This window comes from Abrus precatorius, unplaced genomic scaffold, assembly GCF_003935025.1.
Source record: "Abrus precatorius isolate BTA unplaced genomic scaffold, Abrus_2018 Scaffold7, whole genome shotgun sequence".
Classification (NCBI taxonomy): domain Eukaryota; kingdom Viridiplantae; phylum Streptophyta; class Magnoliopsida; order Fabales; family Fabaceae; genus Abrus; species Abrus precatorius.
This window is the reverse complement of record NW_020874417.1, coordinates 37,468,133-37,491,166: the sequence shown is the minus strand read 5'-3', so window position 1 is coordinate 37,491,166 and position 23,034 is coordinate 37,468,133. Positions and strand designations below refer to the sequence as shown.

Genomic DNA, 23,034 nt, shown 5'->3' with positions numbered 1-23,034 from the left:
TGAAATTATTAAATTCCAAATCGTCAACTATTGAGGGAGGCGTCATTCAATAGCTACCAATTATTTGCTATATTGGATTCTTTAATGTGAAAAGTTTTAGCTATTAATGAGGAACTTAACCGCTAACATAAAAACCAAGGACTTATTAATACCTACTCATTTAACTTCTCCAAAAATTGAGACCTACAAATTGATTTTAACTTATAAAAAAAATTGATTCACATTACTTTTTAATTTTTTTCCTCTTATAAGTATTTATTTTTAAGTTTATTCAAATTACACCTTACGGGCCGTTATTTAAATGAAATAAGATAAATGCCATTAACAATAAGAATGACAGATAAAAAAAATTATAAAAGGAATATTTACAGATTTGCAACTGTACCGAACTATGAGAAACAAAATTTGATCCTTGCCCTGTTAAATTCTTGAAAGGAATTAATCTTCTAAAGTACCATACCTGGGCCATAGATATTATTAGTACAAGCATGTACGTCCCTGAAAACAGAAATTAAATTTTAAGTGATGTTAAAACCAAAATTCCTTTGAGGATTATCGGTACGAAGAACAATAATATGGCATTTTTCAAATAAAATTATCTGACAATGGTAATATTATTTTTTATTATATACCCTCAAATTAAAAATAGAAAGCCCACCTATTACACTTGTAACTGAACAAATGCGGAAAAACATATCCAGCAAGTTTCTACAAGTATTATTTGAAATTGTATATAACATGTTGAGTATAGAGAGCTCATTAAGGTCATGTTTGGATGTGTGATGATGGGCAAAGTGCACGAAATGGAATCGAACGAGAGGAATGGAAACTAATGGCGTTTCATTTCATCCTTTCTGTCAATCCAAACATAGCCTAAAAATCACGCATTTACATCATAGATATATTCAATGTCAATGCACATTTCTAGAATTTGTTGTATAGAGGTCAACTAGCTTGGTCAAACGAAAGAACTTAATAAATGTTTGTCCTCTATCTCAACAGGGCTTTACAAGAACTAATATTATAGAATTGAATGTAAATCCTCGTGTCCATTTTTTCTCACTTGAAACCAGGTAGGTAACTTGAGATGAAAGTGTTACCATTCATTCATGAAGTTCGAATTATATTTAATAATTTATACCAAATATCTAATTAAACCATGAAAACAAAAAAGAGAAATAAAAATTAAACACAATTCAATTTTAAATATTACCTCCTGACTGACAGCCTGAGCAACAGTCTCAGCCATCAGATGATGGCTTACTGCTAGAGAGTGAAATTTGCATCCGAGGAGAAGCAACATCCTCAGATGTTGTAGATCTATTTGGGTCTTCTAGTGGTCTTGACTCGTGTAAAGCTGCGACTTTACCACCACTAGAAGGTATGGAGAAACTTCGAGCCATGGCTGGAGGAGGTATTGGCAATGGAGATGCAGCATTTGATGTAACCAAATTATTTGAAGCAGGAAGCTTTTGACCTCTGGACACCAATGGACCTGAATAACCCACAAAACCTAAAAGCCTTGAATTGGATGAGGAACTGGATGGAGGCCTCGGAAGTTCATGAAGCTCATTTATTTTAGGTGAAGATGCAAGAATGGGATAAGCACTAGGAGATACTTTTGGAGATGATGATGGAGGCTGTGGAATAGGAGTCCGTAAAAGAGGTCCAGAGAACATTTGAACATTTTCTACTGAGACAGGCTTGTTTGGCCACGCATTACTTGCCAATGGACCAGAAAAGGCATGTCTTTTAATCTTTTTAGAGTAAGCAGAAACAAAATCATAATTTGAGGATAAATTACCATCAATTAAAGGAGGTGGAAATCTTGAGTGGGCAGTATTGCTGTTACTCTCCTTGAGTACAGACTGTGCATTCCTAACATTAGGAACAGAAGATACCCCACTGGCAAAAACTTTTTCATATTTCTTTTGCTCCAGTGGGGATGAATGCCACAAATTGAAGATAGGCTCGTTTAAATTTGTCTTCATTTTGGAAGGTACTTGATTACTTGCCCTCAAAGGTATTGAACTCTTTGCATCAATTGGTGTGGGCAGAACATATGAATTGAACTTCCGTGATAAACTTGACCGCATCTGTCTCAGCTTTTCACTAGAATCAAGTTTATACTCAGCAAAAAGTGGGGCAGATTGGCTTGCTGACCTAACTCTGAAGGAGAATGAATTCCTGCGAAGCCTATCAAAGTTTTGCTGCATATAAAACAGATATTCATCATGCATATTCATCAGAATACAGAAACTTTAGATTAGAAGGAAATTAAATAGTCTTGTTTCCAAATGCATCAAGATGGTTCCACTTCAGGGGTATATTAGATTAACACATGAAATATTTCCAGTCTCAATTCCCAACAATCAACGTTTTTGTTTCTCCTTACCATCAAGCTTTTACAGTTGAACCTTTGGGAAAAGTAAGTTCCACCAGGTCCAACAGCAGAGAATCAAACACGTTTCAACATGTCAAAATGAGAGTAATAAATCCAACATAATTTGTTTTATAGCCAAAAATTTAAAACCTAAAATTTGGATCTGATTCAAAATATTCACAATTTTAAGTCTAGTATAAAACAACTTCTGTAGAATCTTGTGCACAGACAAAAGAAGGGCCTGTTTGATTGTAGTTTTGCTTTTATGTTCTTCAAAAGTCTTCTATAAAATGGTTTTAAAGAAAGGAGAAGAAAAAGAATCTGTTTATTAACATATTTTTCAAACAGGTTTCTTAAAATGACAACCTTATTATCATTCACAGCCCCTGCCACGAACTCCATCAGTGTCACACCTTCACCCATCCATCTCTGCCACAGCCGATTCACAAATACACACATCCATTGCCTCTTATTGCAGGAAACCACCTCTTCAACCACTGAATCTTACCAACACAACCCACTATAGCCACCAATCAAATCACTCCAAGTTGCAACCGTCCACATCTAAGTCACAAGTCAACTCCTTTAGATCTCTCTTTTCTGATAACAACCAGGTTGTGTGTGTTGGATGGTGATGTTGGAACTCAATTTCAGAACTACAGTCAGCATGCTGGACAGTGATGGCAACAACGGAGTGTTTGGTGGCAGCAACAATGGAGTGTTGGGCAGCAACAAGGTGTTAGAATAGGGGATTTATTTTTTTTTTCTGGTTAATACAATAAGGTAGATCTTGGAAACAGAAAACAAGAATAAACACAACTAAATACGTTCTTGTTTTTGGTTTTAAAAACGGAAAATGAGATGATGATTTTGGAAAGGGTTTTCTAAAAACTTCAGTCAACAAACAAGTTTTATTATTTTTATGTTTTTAAAACTGAATACAGTTCTCAGAAACAACAAACAAACAAGCCCTAGTCTCCCACATAGAACAATAAATCATATTTGAAAATAAAAATATGATGGATGTAAAGTTTCTTTGCTTAAACCTATGAGTATGAGAGAACCCTGATTCTCATGGATTTTGGCCTCTAAACAATATAATCCTTTTCCCCCGATTTGGATTTTACTCATATTCTCTTTAGCATGGTAGAATTTAAGACCCCATTCGTCAGGAGTGAAACTAAAGAGAGGGGAGGAGGGGATATGGAGAAGGTATAGTGGAAGGAATAAAAAAGGCTGCCAGAGGTTTAGCACGATGTTAGGCAGTTAGGGGGATTAGGTGAGCCAGGGGTTAAATTTGGGGAAAACAAGTTGAATGGAACATTTGCTCTGGTGTAAAGGGAAACCTTTAGAGGAATATACTCTCTTTGATTCTTTGGATCTCTATAACAAATACTTCTTCCTCGTTCTCACTCACTCTAATCCTTCTTCTCTGCTCTCATATACCCAGGTTCCCATCGCCATCCACTCATCCATCACCACCTGCTTGCCCAACCCAATTGATTGCCTACTCATAATGTCCATCTTAGCATTTCTCAATAAGGTTGAAATATGCAATTTCTAGTTGCGTAAGGTAGTCACCTTCATTGACTTTTGTGATGTAGAAACATCTTGCTCATGTTCATTTTGTTCAAAGTCAAAACTCAGCTCTCCATCATCATTCTCATCATGACTGTAATCATTGTCTTCGTCTTCATCCTCTTCTTCAAGACCAATGAAGTGGTAATCAATGTGTTGCTGTTCAGTTACTGACTTTACATGTGGCTCTATTGTCTCAAGAGATTTGACTGCTTTCTTGAAGAAACACAACTGTTTTGGGGGGATAAGGGAGAGCACAGACAGTGAAAATAAACATTAAAAACGAATAACTCCCAGTTCTGAAAAAAAAAAAAAAAAAACATCGGGAGTAAGCAAAACCTGGGCTGCATGGTGGCGTGCTGCTTGTGTTAGAAGACTCCACGATTGTCCTTGCTTCAGAGATTTCAATCGGAAAACAAATAATGTAGCCTCCTGATCATATTCATCACGGGCAATTTGCAACTGCTGCAAGGAACAACTCTCTGCTTTTCCACTTCTAGACCTACCACTTTCTCTATATCTTGTTAGCATGGACTCATATACTTCTCTGCATATTAGACACCAAAATGATAAGACTGGAATCACATTCAAAGAAGAAAGTAGAGCCAATATAACACACCAAACCTTTTTTCATCACAATGCTGCTTCATCTCCTGATTTAACATGAAGAAGCAAAAAATGGTTAACCAGTGACGACAATAATAAAAGGTCCTATAGTGCACATAGAATGACAGAGCAACATATGACAGATTCAATAAACTCACTACCTATCTTCTTTGGAGGAAATAGAAGCATCGAGACAAATCTATTCATAGGTGATACAGTTACAGCGATAAAGAAAGTGATAATTTTAGCCAGCAAATAGATATTGGAGGATTGTAACAAAGGAGTTAGAGATAAGAACAAACCTCAACAATTCGAAGTTCATTGATAAGAGAGTCTGAGGGAATGGTAATTGTCTGGGTTATATGAGAGCGCTGAAATTGCAATGCGGAAAATTAATTAGAAAAGAAAATTGTTGATTGAAGTTATAGAGATGGCATGAAGACTGACATAATTATCAATGAGCTTCTGGAGTTGAAACTGCAATTTACCCAGCATTAGGAGGACTTTTCCTGCCATTTAAGAAAGAATGTGTGTTAGTTCCTAACTTCTTAGTTATGAAAGGAAAGGATTGAAGTGTGATGTGTAGCGCACCGCTTTCTTCATCCTCATGGAGGGCGGTTTTCTCAAGAAGGCAAGAGCCCAATTCTCCCAAGGACTCTGAGAATTCTGTGAGATATGGATAATGGGAAAGAGAATAAGAGTAAGAAAGATTATTATTATTATTATGAAAATTAAAAAAAAAAAAAAAAAAACGCACCATAAGCACTGTTGGCCGTCGCTGCTGCCGCCGAAAGCAAGCTGTCGTAGCAGTCTCTCATGTCTTGCATGTCCTGCAACAACAAACATCTGAATTACAATTACAATTACAATTACAATTACAATTTCAATTTCAATTTCAATTTCAATGCCTGCCTGGGTAGCCTGAGCCAGGTCCTCCAACTGGGCCAAAGGCAGCATGTTTCTGCGCTCACGCTCATGCTTCTCTGCTGCCACAACTCCCAACTTTCTCAGAGATCTCTTCATATTACCTCCGTGCTTAAGCTTATGCATATGCAAATCAATCAAAACCCTCTCTCTCTCTCTCTCTCTCTCTGATTAATTACTTTTTCTTAACTGCAAATTCAGTCTCCACACCCAAACTCAGTCACATAACTTCCAAATTCCAATGCCCATCCAACAATTTCTTTCTTCAAAACACAACCGCATTTTCTTAGCAGCTCGCAACTTTTTTTTCTTCCCTTCTTCCTTTTTCTTCTTCCGTCTTTTATATTAATTTTTTAATAAAATATATTTCATTTTTTAATCAATATTATTTTTATATATTTAAAATAAAATATCATCGAGAGTCAAATGTAGCACAAGGTTACTAGCTTGTTTACTTTATTTATAACTATAAAATTAAGTTTTGCATTATTTTTAATTAAAAAATATTTTAATAGAAATTTGTGATTTAAATTAAATTATACTTATATTTCGATCAATTTAATAACTCAAAATTAATTTTATTAAAATTAATTATGTTTAATTAATTTTTTTAGTCATTTTTATAGAAATTTTAAAATATTTTTCTTAATTTTTAATATATATTTAACAAGTTTTGGAAGCATTTATTATTATTTTTACTTATTTGTCTTTTGTCATTGAAACTTTTAACCTTTTAATAATAAACAATGTGGTTTTTAATTTGTGTGATTTAATTAAAAAATCTTATAAAAAGAAAAATAAAAAATTAATTATAAATTCTGATAAATTTTTTTAAAATTATTACTTTGATTGTTTTTCAAATGACTCCATTCTTAACTTGTTCCAATAATTAGAGAGTCGTTAACAAGTTGTAAAAGAATTTGTTGACTAACTTGTATATTGATGTAATTACAAAATTTTTAAAATGATTAGATAACAAATTATATATATATATTATTGGAAACATCTTATAAGTTAAACGAAATTTCTACGGTCAAAGAATGTAGGGCCATGTGCCCCGAAATATTTGACCGTTTACAAATGGATGGCAGAATACAACACATAATTTCAAAGCAGTTTCGAGAATAAAAGACCAGACCATCACCAATGGGACTTTTACATCAAATAATAACAAACCAAACCCATCAGGTTGGTCAACAAAACGTGTTCTCTTCATCTTCAAGTAAGCTAAGATACCAAAAAACGCCCAACGCAAATAACTAATCACTTGTTTATCACACACTTTCTTTTTGTCATAGAAAATACGATTGTAAAAATACACACGACAAAGAAATATCGGTTTCGCTATATTTGAGATGTGATTAAAAAAAAACTAAAATCAAACATGTAGGGCATGTAGTCAAGATTTGTTAATAGATCACAAAATAAGAAAGTATCTATTGTCACTGTTATATGTTTATTATTATATTTATTTAACAAATTCATATGCAATACATTTAGTATTAATATAGCTATAAGAAAAAAATTACTTAAAGAGATTTTTTAAATAAGAGTAACTACGTACACTTAATAATGTATTGTATATTAAATTAAACTAGTATGATAAATTATTAATTGATTTTTAAAATATAAAAAAATTGCAAACTTAATCTACTTTATTAAAACTGTAAATTTATTAGTTAAATTGATTAAATATTTGTAATTTTTTTTATTAAAGATGCATTTTTACTAACTTTAACATTTAGTGTCAATTCATGTTATTTTAAAAAAATTGATATTGTAATTTATCAATTAAAATATTTATGTATATTTGAATTTCTTAATTTTCGTTCTTACTCATACCTGTTATAGATCCATCTCTACTCAAGAGAGGGGTACATGAGATGAGTTTACTTTTATTTATTTTTTTAACCTAAATCGCCTCGAACAAAATTCGTAGTATATGGGATAAAATTGAGTTAAATTGTATAGTTGAAAGAATATACCAGTATAACTAAATCATAAAAATAATAAAGTATATAACTAAAATTATGATATATTCACACTATATATTTCAAAATTAATAATATCAATATAAATATATCATCATAAAATATAAAATATCATATATTAAATCGTGAAGTCTTATTAGTATATAATTATTTTTAAAAAATATAATTTTAAAAGAACAAATGACCAAAGTAGGGAAAGTTATTTTAATATAGGATTCAGTAAGATAAAATATAAAAATATGACTTATTTAGTATATTTACAACAATATGATTTTTCAAAAAATGTAATTAACGATCTAACATGAATACTAAAATGGCATGGTAAAGAAAGTGGCAGATACTGTTATAAAAATGTCATTTGTTGTTTTTTAGCACAGTAGCACATGAAATTGGTCAAAATTTACTGGAAAATCGCATATGGCGATTTTTGATCACGTTGTCTGGTCGTTGTAGGTAATGTCGCGTTGTCTAAAGTTTTGAATTAAGGCAAACTCGCGACTTGTGAGTTTTGACCTCCTGGCATGCATGCCATACATGCAGGAAGTGGTAGGACCAAGTCTCTGTAAACTCGCAATTTGCGAGTTTTGAACATTGTTCAAGCATGCGAAATAACTATTGTAAGGAAGACTCTAAAATTTCTATGCATTTTTTTTTGCCTATATATATCAAGTCCAATTCTTGTTGCATGCACGAGAGAGTATTTTTGAAGTGAAGAAGAAGCATTCTAGAGAAGAAGAAGAAGTAGGGTGAGAGAGAAAGAGTATTTAAAAAAAAATTTCAAAAAATTGACAAATTTTTTTATATTTATAAGTTAGAATTTGAAAAAAAAATGGTTAGGGACTCAACTATTGATTTAAGGAAGCATATTTCAGAGCAAATTTGAAATCAAAATGTAAATTTTTATTATTTTATTTATTTAATATGTATATTTTGTAGAAATTTTGTAATTTTTTATTTTATTTATTATTTTTTTGATATTTTGAATGTATGTTTTGTAATATTTGTAAAAACTATTATAAATCAGTAATTGAATATAACTGTATATCAATTGTAATTTGTAAATGAATTGAATTATTTAGTAATTACTAACTTGCATGCAAAATTTATTATAAAAAAAGAGAATTAATTTAAAATAAATTATAGCAACATTGTTGAATTTTTTGATTGAAAATAATATTATTTTCTCTAATTAGTCGATAGAGTTTTGTCAAAATTGTAACTTGAATAATTAATAAAATTAAGTTCTCAAGAAATTATTTATTGCATTTTATATAAATAACATATTAAATAGTAATTATGTAGGTTTATTGTTAACCAATGTTTTTTGTATTATTTGTAATAGGTAATGAGATTGTTATGTTATCGTCACTTATCAATAATGCCTTCTAAGATAAAAATTATGAAAATTTTACGGCATGTCAGTTTTGATCAGATTTCTCAACTTTGTCAAATGCAAATAAATCGTTCACTCATTAATGCACTTGTGGCGGCCTGAAACATACACATTTCACTTAATTTGTGGAGAATACACAATTACATTGCAAGATGTTTATATGTTACTTGGAATTAAGATCAATGGTGTAATAGTGATTGGTTCTACAAATTTTTTTTACTGTTGTAGCACAGGAAATGTGTGATAATTTAATAGAGGGCCGACTAGATTCAAATGACATTGAAGGATAAAAAAATTAGATTATCGTGGTTATTATAACACCTTGGTTGGCTTCCTTGTAATTCAGACGTTAGGTTACAACAACATGCTCGTGGGTATATCCTTTGCTTGCTTGAATGGCCGAATAAAAGTAATGTAGTGGTGCATTCAAAATTCTTGCCATTGTTGACCGATGTGAATCAAATTGGAAATTACAGTTAGGGATCAACATGCTTGGCCTCTCTGTATAGAGGGTTGGATCATGCTTCTAGATATGATGTCCAAAAAATATGAGTGTTTGATACTACTGCAGGTGTGGGCATGACATCACCTCCCATGGCTAGCTCCAATCTCGGGTTCACCAACAGTATTTTGCTTGCTCCGAGATTGTGATGTATGCGCTATCCAACAAATACACCGTTTAAGAATCTTCAAAATATTATATTAGCATTGGATCAAATAGGTGTTAATGAGGTAAACAGTTTTACTAATTGTTATTAATATGTTACATGATGATATGAGTGTCAAACCTTTCTATAATGTGTGTTAACAGAAATTAATATTGTTTTTTGTAGTTTTTGTGGACACCATACGTGAATGATGAAATTGATGTCGTCACTCCAGATGAAGCACAGGATGAACAACAAGTGTGGTCTACTGTCTCTCCTCTTATATGTTTTGAAATTATATAGTGGCATGCAACTGACCGTGTCATGCTTTAATTTAGATATGCCTAGCCTATTCCTCTGCAGTCTCAACAACTTGAAGGAGTCCATAACATAGATCTATGTGGAGTAAGAGAACCAAAGGATTGGACAGTCATTCATCATGATTGGGTGACAATATGAGAGCATCAATATCAACGTATTTTAGAAGGAGTCCAAGCTCAGAATTTCTGTCCTTCTAATGAATATTGGGCATGACACACATTGTATGCACTGGATTAGCTATGGTTATCCCCACAGTTACCTCTGGAGCCATCATTGTCTGAGCATGAGGAGATTCCTATGGCTTTATACATTTTGTAATTGTGTTTGTATCCAACTTTCTGTGATCTTGAAAAATGATTCTAATAGTACAAGTGTGTGGACCGTTATATTTTTGAATTTCCCAAAAATACTTGTTCTTTCTGAAACTAGCTCGAAGAAGCCACCTACAATCTAAGTCATACCTTACACATTTGCAATAAAATATATTTAGTTCTGACTCGAACACTTTATAATCCACTCCTTTGAATAACAACTTCTTTGTCACTGAATTGTCTTCCAACATATAATTCATTATCTATTTCAATGTTACCTAACAATACCAAACATAAATTAATTAACAAAACTATCATTAATTTCACTGACATATTTATAAAATACACATACCTAAATTTGCATACTCTACGAACTCAGAAACATTCATAATATCAACATTTAAATCACGCATGAATGGTGGCTCTCCATATGAATGTAGATCAACCAGATGAGGCTCCTCCTCCTCATCATCACCATCAAAATCTTCATGGCTTTCCTCGCTTTCATGTTCACATTCAAAATCATTGTCATCACTTTTTACTATTATTCTGTTCCCATTCTATCTCTGTGTGTAGTATGATCCCTAAATATTCTTCTTCAACTGCATTATTTTTGAAAACAACATGCAACTCAATGGTACCACTTGGAGGATGACGTTGCTCATGTATCTGAAACATTTGTTGAACATCATCATCGTTCGTTATAAAAATTATATGATATTGCATAAAAATGCCAAATATCGATATTGGATATCAATACATAACACTTTCTACTATTTTCAGAAACGGGACTTCAATATATTGACTGAGCCAATACTTTAAATCTTCAAATGATACGGTGTATGGAATATATATACATGTTGGCTTCTCACATGTAAAAATCACACCTTCACTTGTATTTGGTATAATCTCACCATTGAAATAAACAACAATGACAACACTCATTTTTTCTTTCTACAAAGACACAAAATTCTCAGAAACTAGGAAGAGATATGTATGCAACCACAAATGGTGGAAGACTACAAAAAATTCCGTATTTATAGACTCATCACTTAAAAATTGCAAGTTGTAATTTTTTACTATTTTTAAGCTATTGTCCTTGGTCAAATGTCGCCATGGGCAAGTTTAGAGTAATATTTTTACTTTCTTTCATGGTCAAATATCGCCATTTGCGATTTTAGAATTTTTTTTAATTTAATTCGGTCAAAACTCGCACATTGCGACTTTTGTAATTGCACTTTTACTTTTTATAACTCGTAAATTGCAATTTTTACATTTGATAACATGGAATTTTGTTTATCTGACATATAAAAACGCTAGTTGCGATTTTTATAAAAAATCATATTAAGGTAATATTGCCAAATTTTCCATATTCTCGTAATTTGGTTTTAAAATAACCATAATTAAAAAAATGACCCGACCAGAGCATGCTAGGACAACCTCAAATATAATCCGAAGCCGTCTTCAAAACATATTAACTCTAATTTTTCAAACTTAAATCTGTCAAAATTGACCTTAAGTCGGACTGGACTGAGTTAATAGGACAAGACGGGTCATGAATACTCTAGCAAGACTAACAACGGAATTAAGTTCCCAGGGGATCCTATGCATGGAATAAGTGATATTGCATCAACTAAAATTTCAAAAGATGTGAACTTAGTTTAGCTTGGAATGAGGTGCTTGATGCTAGGGATGATCATAGACAGATCCAAGTTAGGCACTTTCGTATGTTTTGAAAAAAATTAGAAGATGATACTAATTACGATGGAAAATTTGAGTTTTGATCAACTTATCCCTGGTGTGTGTTTTATGATTGCCTCGATTATGTATGAACTTTATCTTTACTTTGTTAGTTTGTGTTTGTTTATTTTAATATTAGTTAGATTAATAAGTATAGCTATACTATTAATTATATTTAAATTTTAAAGATATATTAAGAAAAAAAAAATCCAACAAATGATTGATTAAAACGGTATTTGTTTGATTCTCTCCAAGTATGTTATCAAATTTGAACCTTGTGCATAAAAAAAAGACTTGAAATAATATTACTTCCATTGGAGGATACTGCCTATGTCTAGCTCCCAAAAAAACTCTGCCAATCTACTGAAACTTATGAACTAAATATCTTGGTTTTTGGTAGATGGGTAAACCTTTTAGGCGTTTACAAGGCAGAATGCAAGCTAAGATAGCTTAATACTAAACTAGGGGGTTGTAAGAAAGCCTTATGAACGAAGCTGAAAATAATAATACAAAGATTACATCCCCACAAACCCCTGACGAAGGTTAATTCATTTGTTGTTACAGTGAAAGTAGGAAACAACTTACACAAGAGAAGGGTAATGGGTCTTTTATGTCTTCCCCCATTGCCATTAAAGGAATTGGTGATAATTGGAACGAACAATGTATAAATAATGCGTCAAATAAGACACTTTATTTCTCCACATGTATTAGTCCAGTGGTATGAATATTAATAATAATGGTCTAGAATTCGAAAATACTAGTATATAGTAAAAACAAGCGAGTAAGAAGCAAACGAGTTGATAGTCAGAGCTTTGAGAAAAGTGGCTTCCGTTTCTGCATGTGTGCCATCACTGCTTCAGATAAGTCATTGGAAAACAATCTGGCAGAATTCAAGGTTGCAACATAATCTAACCCCTGATCCACAGTTAAGTCCCTACTTTTAAGCAACACTGATTTAGTGCCAATAACTGCAAGGGGAGACTTGGAAGCAATTGCTGTAAAGTATTAAAATATAATAAAGTAAGTAAGATGGGGAGAAAAGAGTGGAAATAGGTAAGGGAGCAAAACATGAAGAAAATGAATACCCTGAGCGACATCACGGACGCCATCATGGAGCTCAAGTTTGGAATTGAAAGCGCGAGAAACAAGACCCAACTCCTTAGCCTCCAAACCAGAGAATATACGACCAGTCAAGGCCAATTCCATGGCGTTGCCAAACCCCACAATAAGAGGCAACCTCTGAAGAGTTCCAAGATCAGCTGCCAGGGCCAAATCCACCTCTTTCACCGAGAAAAACGCATCCTTCGTACACATCCTTATGTCACACGCCGTCACGATATCAATTGCACCACCTATGCAAGCTCCCTCTATACTGGCAATCACCACCTTCCGGCATCGTTCCAGGGCCGTCACCGAATCTTGCATCGCCATTATCTGTCGCCGGAGACTCTCACCCGAACTTGGATTGGTACCGATAGATCCCAAAATGGAGACATCGATGCCAGAGCAGAAGTGGTTCCCGGCACCGGACAACACGATCACGTTGACCTCGGTGTTGTCATCCAGTGCATGCAGGGCTTTCGGAAATTCACTGAAGAAATCATGCGAAAGAGCGTTGCGTTGTGAAGGACGATTGAGGATAAGATAGAACACACCTGATTTTGGGATCTTCTCAACGATTTCCAGGGTTTTGTATTTCTCTTCCATTGCGCTTCGTAGCACTAACTGCAACCACACACACCCAATTATATTTTATTAATCAAATGAACGAAAGCAAAATTTGAAAAAACAAAATTTAAAGGAAAGGTCCTACCGGGAGTCGAACCCAGGTCGCTGGATTCAAAGTCCAGAGTGCTAACCACTACACCATAGAACCCTTTGTTCGTATACCGTTTATCATTACATATTACCCAAGTATATTGGTTCTTGTTTTCTTCAAAGCACACTCACTTTATTCTGCTGTTATAATATCTGGTAAATCTATGCACCCAAAACTTTAGGATGCATTGAAAATATTCATATTTCGCATAAACCGGAACCCTTACAACTAAAAAGTAAAGAGCACTCCAGATAATTACAATTCAAGATTTGAAATTTAATCTTCATAAAAAATTTTCACTTTCTAACTGTTGTAATTGACTAATGTTAGTGTGATTCACTTATATAAGAGATTGTGACCCAGTGATTTTGATGAAACAAAATGTGTATGCTTGTGCATGAGATAGAGACATGTAGTCAAGGAAGAAAATTAAGAACGAGGACGATGCTTATTATTAGCGTCTGTATGTATACACAAGCAGCATGTCTTGCAAAAAGATGTAGGCATATTTTAAAAATTTTGTGCATCGAGATAAATCTATGAAATAAATAGATTACAACAATTTCCATAAAAAATTGAGTTAGTCATAATGAATTGTTTGAGATTATTTTAGTTATAATGAAAAACTAATTCAAATATCACTTTCATTCTCCAATGTTAGATTGCTTGAGATTGCAAATCATCATTTATTTTTTTCTCATTGAACATTCATTCTCTCTTTATTAGCTATCCCTATTGCACTGTCATTTAACTTTGTTTACCCCCAGTTCTTACTTCTTACTCAAATATACAGTCACATCGTTTACATGCTTTGTCATTTTATACGGTTTGAGTTATGTTCCCTTCTTATCATATATATGACTCTATTTGTCATGGCCATTGCCATAATGTTCTTCATCCTTCTATGCAAAACCTATTTTGAGGACTCACTTTCACTTGCATTTTTAGAGCTTTGTCTGCCTAAAAGTAGATGTACCTTATATAAGAGTCTCGACTTTAACTAATCGATGTAGGTATGCATTTTGGGATTTTGGTACTCTTCAAATTTGAAACAAACATAACAATCCAGTTGAAATTTGCTTTAGCAAATCATACAAAAATAAAGAGAAACCGCATAAAATTCGTCCAAGCAAATCTTCCTCTTTTTCTCTCTCACAGCCATAGGCCAAATTACTCTTTGTTTTATGAGAACAAGGATATAGTGAATTAGTTATAAAGAATGTTTTATCAACATCTCCTAAAGGAGGAAGTGACAATATTGGAGGAGGTAATATTATGATTCATGTTGTGAACTTAAGGTTGAACCCATGTAATTGTGATTACGGAGAGGTTGAGAGGTAATTTCTCTTTTCAAGTAACCAAAATAGAATGGAGAAGCATATTAATACAAAACAAGCAGTCACATCAACACCACCAAAATCAAATTTGCTTCCTTATGTGTGAGCTGCTTAATGAAACTTGAGAAGTTATCGTGCTTAAAGAATTTTGGTAGCAAATCTCTTACAAAGTCTAGGGCATTCTGTACAATAAAACTTTTGTTAATAACACTCCACAAAACAATTGATTCCACGGAAGGATCATGCATCATTTCATACGTCTTTGTCAGAAATGGAGATAGGGAACTTGAACTACCATATGCTTTATCTATCGTTCAAAATTTCAATTAACTTCAATAAAATCCACCTACAGCAAAATTAATAATACCGAATAATTCCAAAACCATAGGCACCTATTCACGAAGAAGAAGAACCCATAATCCAGAAAATTACAAAGTAGAAAAAGTTCTTAATTTTTTCCTGTTACTCTCAAATCCCAAATTATCTCAAACAAATCTTATAGTATCAAGGGTTGAATTTTCCCTTACACCAAAAAATTAAAGTAACAACAATTGAAAAAAATATGGCAACATGTTTGTGCCTCTGAAAGAAAAAGAAAAAAATTTCGTTTAAACAAATTTTACACGAGAATTACTTATTATTTTTATTTATAATTTGCTTAAGCAAAATTAAATTTACTTTAAGTATATATTGATTGATCTGTCATGTTTAAGTTCAAGTTAAAATTGGGGAGATACATGTTATTAGGAACTTAAACCTAAAAGGTTGTACATTTTTGTATTGCATTGCTGGTAAAACCTAGGGTAAATAGACATCTTACCCTCATAAATTATTATTCACTTGTAATTTATTCTCAATACTTATTTTATTTACATATAAAACTCAATTAGAAGTAAGATTATAAATTCAGTTCCGAACTAATATACGTAAATAAAAATGGAGTTTAAACTTTCAAAGACTAGTTATCCATTCATGAACTAAAAGCAAAAATACAGTTAAATATAAAGAATAAGCCAGAAAGGCATGCAAATACGAGGTTAGTGATCGTCATTCAAGGTTTAGGCCACAATTACAAGAGACATACAAACGACAACCGAAACCATACATAGCAGAAATCTAGTGAAGAACAAACGGCATTTCCTCGCAGAAGAAAAAGAAATCGAGCCTAAAAGGAGTTTAAAAAAACACGACATTACAACAGAAGTTTTTACAAAGCAAAAAAGTGTGGATTTCTACCAAACTCCGTTCCAAAAGAAACAAAAAAAGGGTTTGTTTACACTATTCTATTCCTGTGGGTTGAAGTTATCCCCGTCGGGCCACCACCTTGGACGAGGAAAAGTAATACCACGACGCTTTGCAACTTGGAACAAAGTGAGACTATCAAGAATATCGTCATCTTCACGACTATTCTTCGAGAAAAGTTTCAATGCATTAAAAACAGGAATCTGATTTTCCTCCCGGCCCTGACCCTTCCCGCTTGCCGCATTCTCCAAACGACCACGCAATGAGGGCGGCAACACACGCAGACCTTGTGCCTGACGCATTCCAGAAGCTTCTACAGACCTGTTCCCCTCAACCAATTTGTCAGAATCAAAACCTAAACTGGGTTCCGAAAGTTTCGATTTATTCACCGACGGCTCACCTAAATCAGACAATCCCCTTTTCAAAACCCCCCAATCATCGAACTGGCGTTTGCCTCGCGTGCACCCCGAAACCCCTAACTCGGAATTCCTTCCTAAATCTTCCGAAGAGGGGGGCGAGGACTCCTCCGGCGGCGTGTGGAAAACGTCTTGGGGGACATCATCCTCAGTCTCCTGTGAGTTAAGAGTGTCTTCTCCGACAAAAGGAGTGTGGTTCAATAGTTTCTCCTGGGACATTGATATGCGGGAAAGCTCCAATAGGAAGGCGTAGGGATCGTTGTTATGAGTGTGGCTCTCCGCCATGGCCGTCGATTCACTCCTATTCCCGCCAAAACCCTCGGATCAGGAGAGAAAGATATATGAGCCACACCACTCCTCTTGTACCGTTTCTTTTGAAGTACAAAAATGTCCCACTGGTGTTCTGATTCATGGGCCGTGATGTCTACAAGCTAGACCCACCTTGGCTTTTTAATGAATTTTGTGGTCAACACTATAATTTGAAAATTTAATTGGCTTAACCAAGATTTTATTTATCTTTATTTTTTAAACAATTCCTTCATAATTATATATATCATATGTCTTTTTGTGATCTTTGTTTTTCAATTGGTTCCTTTAAATATTATAAAAATTTTATTTGGTTTGTCTAATTATCACACCTTATATTTAATTTTCATAAATAACATACATTCTTTATTTGATTATCCTAAAATAAGAAATTAAATAAAAGATAAGATAAACTATTTTGTAAAAAGAATATTATATGAGAATTTGAGAGACTTATTTAAAAAAAGTTAAACGCAATTGCAAGGTGGTTATATAAAAGTTCATTGCTAACTGCTGAGATCACCACGAAGACATTACAAAGAATCTTGAATTCTCGCATTTTAGAAGGAGAGTCTACTAAAACGAGTTGGAACAAGTATATTAAACTGCGGTATTTTCCAAAAACTTCAGTCCTCATAACTTGACCTCCCAGCCGTAGTGAACAATGTACACTCTCCAGCTCCAATATGCCCGTGTGCAGGAGGTAAATGAAAAATACATAAAGGAAAATAAAGTGCATAAAAGGCTAAGTTAGAAAAGATTTTGGTACCCAGTTCAGAATGGCCACTGCAACAAATTCTAAACAAGGTCATGCAGAGCAGTCCTAGAGCAGCTTTATGAAGTACGAAGCTCCCAAAATTTATCCATCTGGCATTGCATGGGCGCAGGCAAGACACAGAACGGGGTGATGGGAATGGCACAATGGAGACTAGGCATTTGAGCCATCAAAACTGCCCTGGGCACTTTGTCTTCTTTTTTCTCTCCAGTTTTCACCCCACATCTTGGCTTCAGCAACGGCTCGTTCTCTATCAAGATCCCTGTTTAGCATCCTTGCAGTTTCACGTGGGGAGTCATCTTTCTCAGATCCTTCCAAATCCCATCTGCGTCCGGATCCTCCACCGTCATCATTTTTCAATATTCTTCCACCTTTATCATCTCTGTTCCTTTTATCATCCCCGGTTCCCCGATAACCATGCCCAGCATTGTTATGGTCATATGCTTGGTTAGCCAGAAAAGAGAGTGCCGTCACCACATCCCCAATTAGAGGACGTGCTGCTGCCTGTTCTTGAATGCACATTGATGCCACAGCTAGAGCTTGGTAAAGACCCCGCATGGGATACCGCCCTTGCAGCTGTGGATCTGCTAACTTCGGAAACTTCCTGCGGTCATTGAACAGCGGACGTGCCTGCTCAAACATATAAAACCTCGCATAACTTGATGCATGCCAAACTAACTTCTTAATACAATAAACAAAAGAAAGATTAGAGGACTACCCATGTGACAAGGTTTTGTTCTCCGTGGGGCCGGGTGCTGTCAATAGCTTTGCGGCCAGTAATCAGCTCCAAGAACACTACCCCAAAACTATATACATCAGACTTCACAGTCAGTTGTCCAGTCATAGCATATTCAGGAGCACAGTAACCATAAGTTCCCATGACCCGGGTGGAAACGTGTGATTTATCTCCAACAGGACCAAGCTTTGCAAGCCCAAAGTCTGAAAGCTTTGGATGAAAACCTTCGTCAAGTAATATATTAGATGATTTGAAGTCTCTATAAATGACGGGAGGATTTGCTTTGTCATGAAGGTATTCCAATCCTTTTGCCGCTCCAGCAGCAATTTTCATCCTGGTGTTCCAATCTAATGGCTCCTTGTCAGGGGGAAGATCTACACTCGAGTGCAAAAACAAAGATTGAACATTAGTTATTATCTGCATTATGTTTAAGAAGGCAGTGATGTGTAAGGCAAGGTATTTATTATCCACTCTTCCCAAATTTTAAGGACACCGGTTGATCAGAAGACAAATATGATAACGAGACAAAACAGAAACACATCTAGCAGACAATACAATGGTTATCGTATGTATGGCATTCTTCCATAAATTGCAATTAACATGGAAGGCTAGTCTACAAACTAAGTTGATTAGAGTTCAAGAGAAAAACCAAAACCTGTTAGATTTGAACAGCTACTACATAGCATACATATGCATCATCAATGAAAAATAAACTTTTCAGTGTGACAACTTTACTCATCTCGTTATGTCTCTCCAGAAGAGCTAAAGCAGAACACTGAATGTGTACAAGATGCTTTGCTCCATCCTTCTTGTTAAATCTATGGTGTGGAAGTTTCATTAGTCAATAGATAGTCCACAATTCCATAATCTCTGTTCTGGCAATCTGAAGACCTCAATGAATACACAATCGGTACCTCTCCACTATTTTATTTTCTTTCAACCACAAAATCCAGTTAGTGTTTGTTTGGGTTCCAATCCTACATTGTCAATGCACTTCGTTCAAATTTATTCACATCCCGCATAATCTCCAGTAAAGTTAATTGGAAAAAAGAAGGATAAAATAACCAATGTAATATTTATCTAAAGCTTTGAAAAATATCCTTTGCTTTTCATTTGAAATTTTGTTTTTATTGTTATTATTATTATATGTAATTTTGTAAGGAGCCTCATCTCAAGCCCACCTACTTCTGTTCAGACAAAGCTTATACTTAGTTTTCTCAATCAAAAGCCTAGTCCCAAAAGCAGAAGAAATAAAGTAAATTTTAATTTTATTCAGACCTCCTCAAATTGATACACAAAGTAATGGAAAAAATCAAGGGACAGGGAGAAAGCAACAAAATATGAAACAAGAAAAGCTACCAAGTTATATGAAGGCTTAAAAGTAAATTTCAATTTTTTTTTTCATTCTGCCTCTTAATTGGTGCTGCCCCTGCCACTAATAAGCACACATTTATGAGAAAAACCACAAGAAACTATCCCTATCAATGCTTCGGATGATTTATTGAGCAAGCCACTTGCTCAAGTAAAGATTACACAGTCTTGTTGCCCAGACTTTTATAGCTTCTATATATGACAGAAGAAACTTTCACAATAGTAGAATAACAAAATCAAGAATACTTAACTACTAAAATCATATATGTCATAGAGGGAAAGCATGGAAAATAATAACTAAAGGCACAGAACATAGTAAGCAAATCTTGCGTAGGTGTCACTGTACAAGGGAAAACCCCATATACAATACTTGTCATCATTATAAGTTAAAGACAAAAAAGTGGAATAGTTAAAACCACAAAAAGTGGAATTTTCTACTCTCCTTTAAGTAGATATGTAAGAAATACAAAGATAACGTAGAGAACAAACGCACAAAACTTATCCAAAGTTACCCTGCCAGAATAGCCCACTCACTGACAAGAAATGAGATTCTAAAATAGAAAATCAAGCATGTCCTAGAATACACTGACTAAAGCCTTCAATTATTTATCTGTATTGCAAAATAAATATTTGTAATTTAAACTATACCATAATTTCATTGGTGATGTACTGATGTTAGATTATGTAACACGTGACCTTAAGTCTTGGCTGAGAAATTATAAATTTCAAAAAAATTTTAATCTAATCTTCCCTTATATTAGCACTGCATAAAGACTGCAGTCACTGCACAAATACTGATGAGACTTTGATAGTACTGAAATGTATTAGCTACTGATCTTGGTGTTCAGGACATTTCTAAAAGAGAATACTAATTCTCAATTTCTTAGTATATGAGAAAATAATCAAATAAAACTATAAGAAATTCTAATCACGGAATCAGGAGGAGTAGAAAGTAACCATACCATGAAGGTGGTCTTCCAATGATCCCAAAGGCATAAATTCATAAACTAAGAGGCGTTGGTCTCCATCTGCACAGTATCCAATGAGATTTACAAGATTAGGGTGGTGTAGAAGACTGAGCATGAGAACCTCCACAAGGAATTCCCGATTACCCTGGAGGCCATTTCTATCTAACTGTTTAACAGCAACAACCTGTAGAGGTTAAAAAAAAATGTCAAGACACACCAGAGGGCTCAACTAACCAAAAACTCTTCGAGCTTTGTACTTTAAAGTTTATTTTCTTTCATTAAAAAAGAGGATTTTGTCGATTTTGGTGATGTCTTTTTGGTAGGTAGTAAGTTTCTGGATGTGTCTTTCACTTGATCCTTGGTAGTCTTCAAACAAGTGTTGTCTGCCATCTTCTCTCAACTAGAGCACCAAATGATAGGAGCAGAGGACAGCTCCCCGAATTTGAGAACAGGGTTGAGCTTCAACTCCAAGAAGCAAAAAATAAAGCGAGAGGGAGTTTTCAGAATAATTTTCTCCTAGACCTCTCATTCCTTTCATGCCTACATATTGCATTTTTTACAGCTTAATCTTAGGTCTCAACAGAGTTGTTAGCCTTATAATTGACATGCACATACATAACAGACTCCTCTGTGAGCCAATTTGGGTAAACTTCTCAATAAATACTTATAAGAAAAATAAAATAAACAGAAAAAAGGAGGTACAATTAATCAAACTTTTTCAGAGCAACTTATGCACCTCAACTCATAGAGAAATGAGGAAGCTTAGGAAATTTGAGGCGCATCAAAAGTTGGATTCATTTTATTTTCTTCTCTTACAAGTGCTTGTTGAGAAGTGAATCAAAATTGGCTCTATGTCCTGAATTCGCACAGCAGAACTGGAGATGCTATTAACAACTTAGTGAATACAGTCTGGAATGTGTTGGGTCTCACAGTTATTCTGTTGGACCTTCCCTCAATTGGCTAAGCTGCTTCATGAATATTGAACTCCTCTGCAGATGGTAGGCTAACTGCCAAGTTGCTACCTAGTGTTCCTCTTTTTTGGGTTGAAGAGTAACACATGAGAGCAGCATTTAATAAGTAGAATAAGGAATAGAAATATTTACCTGACCCGTAGTTTCAAGGCGGCCCTTGTAGACCCTTCCGAAACCACCTTCCCCTATAAAGGACTGAGGCCTGAAGTTTTTGGTTGCGGCGGCAAGTTCACGGAAAGTAAAAGTTTGAGCGGCAATTTGAACAGCTGGTCCATCCTTGAGAGAAGCCAATTCCCTTTTGGAGGCCCCGTTCCCATTACTATTACTCGTTGAGCGTAGCTTGTCTGCTCCTGCAATCGAATGCAATGCAATGCAAACTATAATTAACTAAAAGCAAAGGCGTGAGTGGAAGAGAGAGATTGAAATTTGAATACTAATAAGGATTTCGGAAAGGAGCAGTGAAGTGATGAGATGAGATAAGATAAGATGATAGCATGCTTTGTCAACGGCAACGTAACTAATGGTCAACTAAGACACGGGATCTGATTTCAATCTCATTAATGAATTCAAATAATAATCAGATCAGATCAAGAAGTAGAGATGGATTTGAAATTGAATATATTAACTAACCAGAGGCAGAGGCAGAGGCAGATGCAGAAGGCAATCGGGACATGTGAGGGGGGTCGGGGAACTTATGATGATCATTATCGTGATGATGGATTTCCCGCTCAGGATTGGGATTGAGCTTCTCATCCTCCCTCGAATCGAAACACGAAAAACAACCCATACCAGTTTACTCCTTAATCAAACCACTTGAGACACAGACGCAGACGCAGTCAAGTCCTCATCTTCCAATTCCAAAACCAAGAGATTCTAAAATTGGTTTGGTGGGATCGCAGAACACCTAAAAGTATATATAAAACAAAAACAGAGGAGCTTGCTTTTGTTCTCTGTGCGGACAACAAGTTACTCCTTCCTTCCGCTTTCACTTGGACCTGCAAGGACACCAAGTCCCAAACTTCAATCGCCACTCTCAAATTCCATGTTATTTTTCTTAATTATTAAATATATCTATATCTTTTTTTTTTTTTACACAATTCATTTTCACTTATGAGAGATAACATTTATTTTATATTTTTATTAAATACTGTAATTATTAATCATACATATTAATTTTCTAAAAATATTTTGGTTTCACA

General features: G+C 34.4%; 4 protein-coding genes and 1 non-coding gene across 10 annotated transcripts; all 5 read right to left on the bottom strand.

Annotated features, from left to right (window-relative positions):
* Positions 1 to 219: 219 nt before the first annotated feature.
* LOC113871143 (uncharacterized protein At2g33490-like) lies at positions 220 to 5,804 on the bottom strand. 2 transcript variants are annotated; one of them, XM_027507968.1, is made up of 10 exons: positions 5,480 to 5,803; positions 5,325 to 5,397; positions 5,159 to 5,233; positions 5,015 to 5,076; positions 4,870 to 4,938; positions 4,586 to 4,614; positions 4,301 to 4,508; positions 3,965 to 4,192; positions 1,214 to 2,210; positions 220 to 498 (listed from the first exon to the last, which is right to left on the bottom strand). In XM_027507968.1, the coding sequence occupies exons 1-9, from the start codon at positions 5,615 to 5,617 to the stop codon at positions 1,242 to 1,244; spliced, it is 1,851 nt and encodes a 616-aa protein (XP_027363769.1). In that variant the 5' UTR covers positions 5,618 to 5,803; the 3' UTR covers positions 220 to 498; positions 1,214 to 1,241. The 2 variants fall into 2 exon arrangements, with proteins under 2 accessions (XP_027363769.1, XP_027363770.1); XM_027507969.1 differs by having other exon boundaries at positions 297 to 460; positions 5,480 to 5,804.
* A 6,314-nt stretch (positions 5,805 to 12,118) lies between these two features.
* Positions 12,119 to 13,611, bottom strand: LOC113870865 (delta(3,5)-Delta(2,4)-dienoyl-CoA isomerase, peroxisomal). 3 transcript variants are annotated; one of them, XM_027507380.1, is made up of 2 exons: positions 12,980 to 13,611; positions 12,119 to 12,889 (listed from the first exon to the last, which is right to left on the bottom strand). In XM_027507380.1, the coding sequence occupies exons 1-2, from the start codon at positions 13,599 to 13,601 to the stop codon at positions 12,699 to 12,701; spliced, it is 813 nt and encodes a 270-aa protein (XP_027363181.1). In that variant the 5' UTR covers positions 13,602 to 13,611; the 3' UTR covers positions 12,119 to 12,698. The 3 variants fall into 3 exon arrangements, with proteins under 3 accessions (XP_027363181.1, XP_027363183.1, XP_027363182.1); XM_027507382.1 differs by having other exon boundaries at positions 12,698 to 12,828; positions 12,980 to 13,601; XM_027507381.1 differs by having other exon boundaries at positions 12,705 to 12,831; positions 12,980 to 13,601.
* An 87-nt stretch (positions 13,612 to 13,698) lies between these two features.
* On the bottom strand, positions 13,699 to 13,770 carry TRNAQ-UUG. The gene has a single exon. It is a non-coding gene; the product is annotated as a tRNA-Gln (tRNA).
* A 2,270-nt stretch (positions 13,771 to 16,040) lies between these two features.
* LOC113870867 lies at positions 16,041 to 17,085 on the bottom strand. Its single transcript, XM_027507383.1, has one exon. It carries the CDS (start codon positions 16,991 to 16,993, stop codon positions 16,334 to 16,336), a length of 660 nt encoding a protein of 219 aa, XP_027363184.1. The 5' UTR covers positions 16,994 to 17,085; the 3' UTR covers positions 16,041 to 16,333.
* On the bottom strand, positions 16,077 to 22,877 carry LOC113870864 (serine/threonine-protein kinase PBS1-like). 3 transcript variants are annotated; one of them, XM_027507377.1, is made up of 5 exons: positions 22,466 to 22,877; positions 21,968 to 22,185; positions 20,859 to 21,048; positions 18,508 to 18,899; positions 16,077 to 18,419 (listed from the first exon to the last, which is right to left on the bottom strand). In XM_027507377.1, exons 1-5 carry the CDS (start codon positions 22,620 to 22,622, stop codon positions 17,943 to 17,945), a joined length of 1,434 nt encoding a protein of 477 aa, XP_027363178.1. In that variant the 5' UTR covers positions 22,623 to 22,877; the 3' UTR covers positions 16,077 to 17,942. The 3 variants fall into 3 exon arrangements, with proteins under 3 accessions (XP_027363178.1, XP_027363179.1, XP_027363180.1); XM_027507378.1 differs by having other exon boundaries at positions 21,968 to 22,182; positions 22,466 to 22,834; XM_027507379.1 differs by lacking the exons at positions 21,968 to 22,185; positions 22,466 to 22,877 and adding an exon at positions 21,681 to 21,939 and having other exon boundaries at positions 17,666 to 18,419.
* Between the last annotated feature and the right edge of the window lie 157 nt (positions 22,878 to 23,034).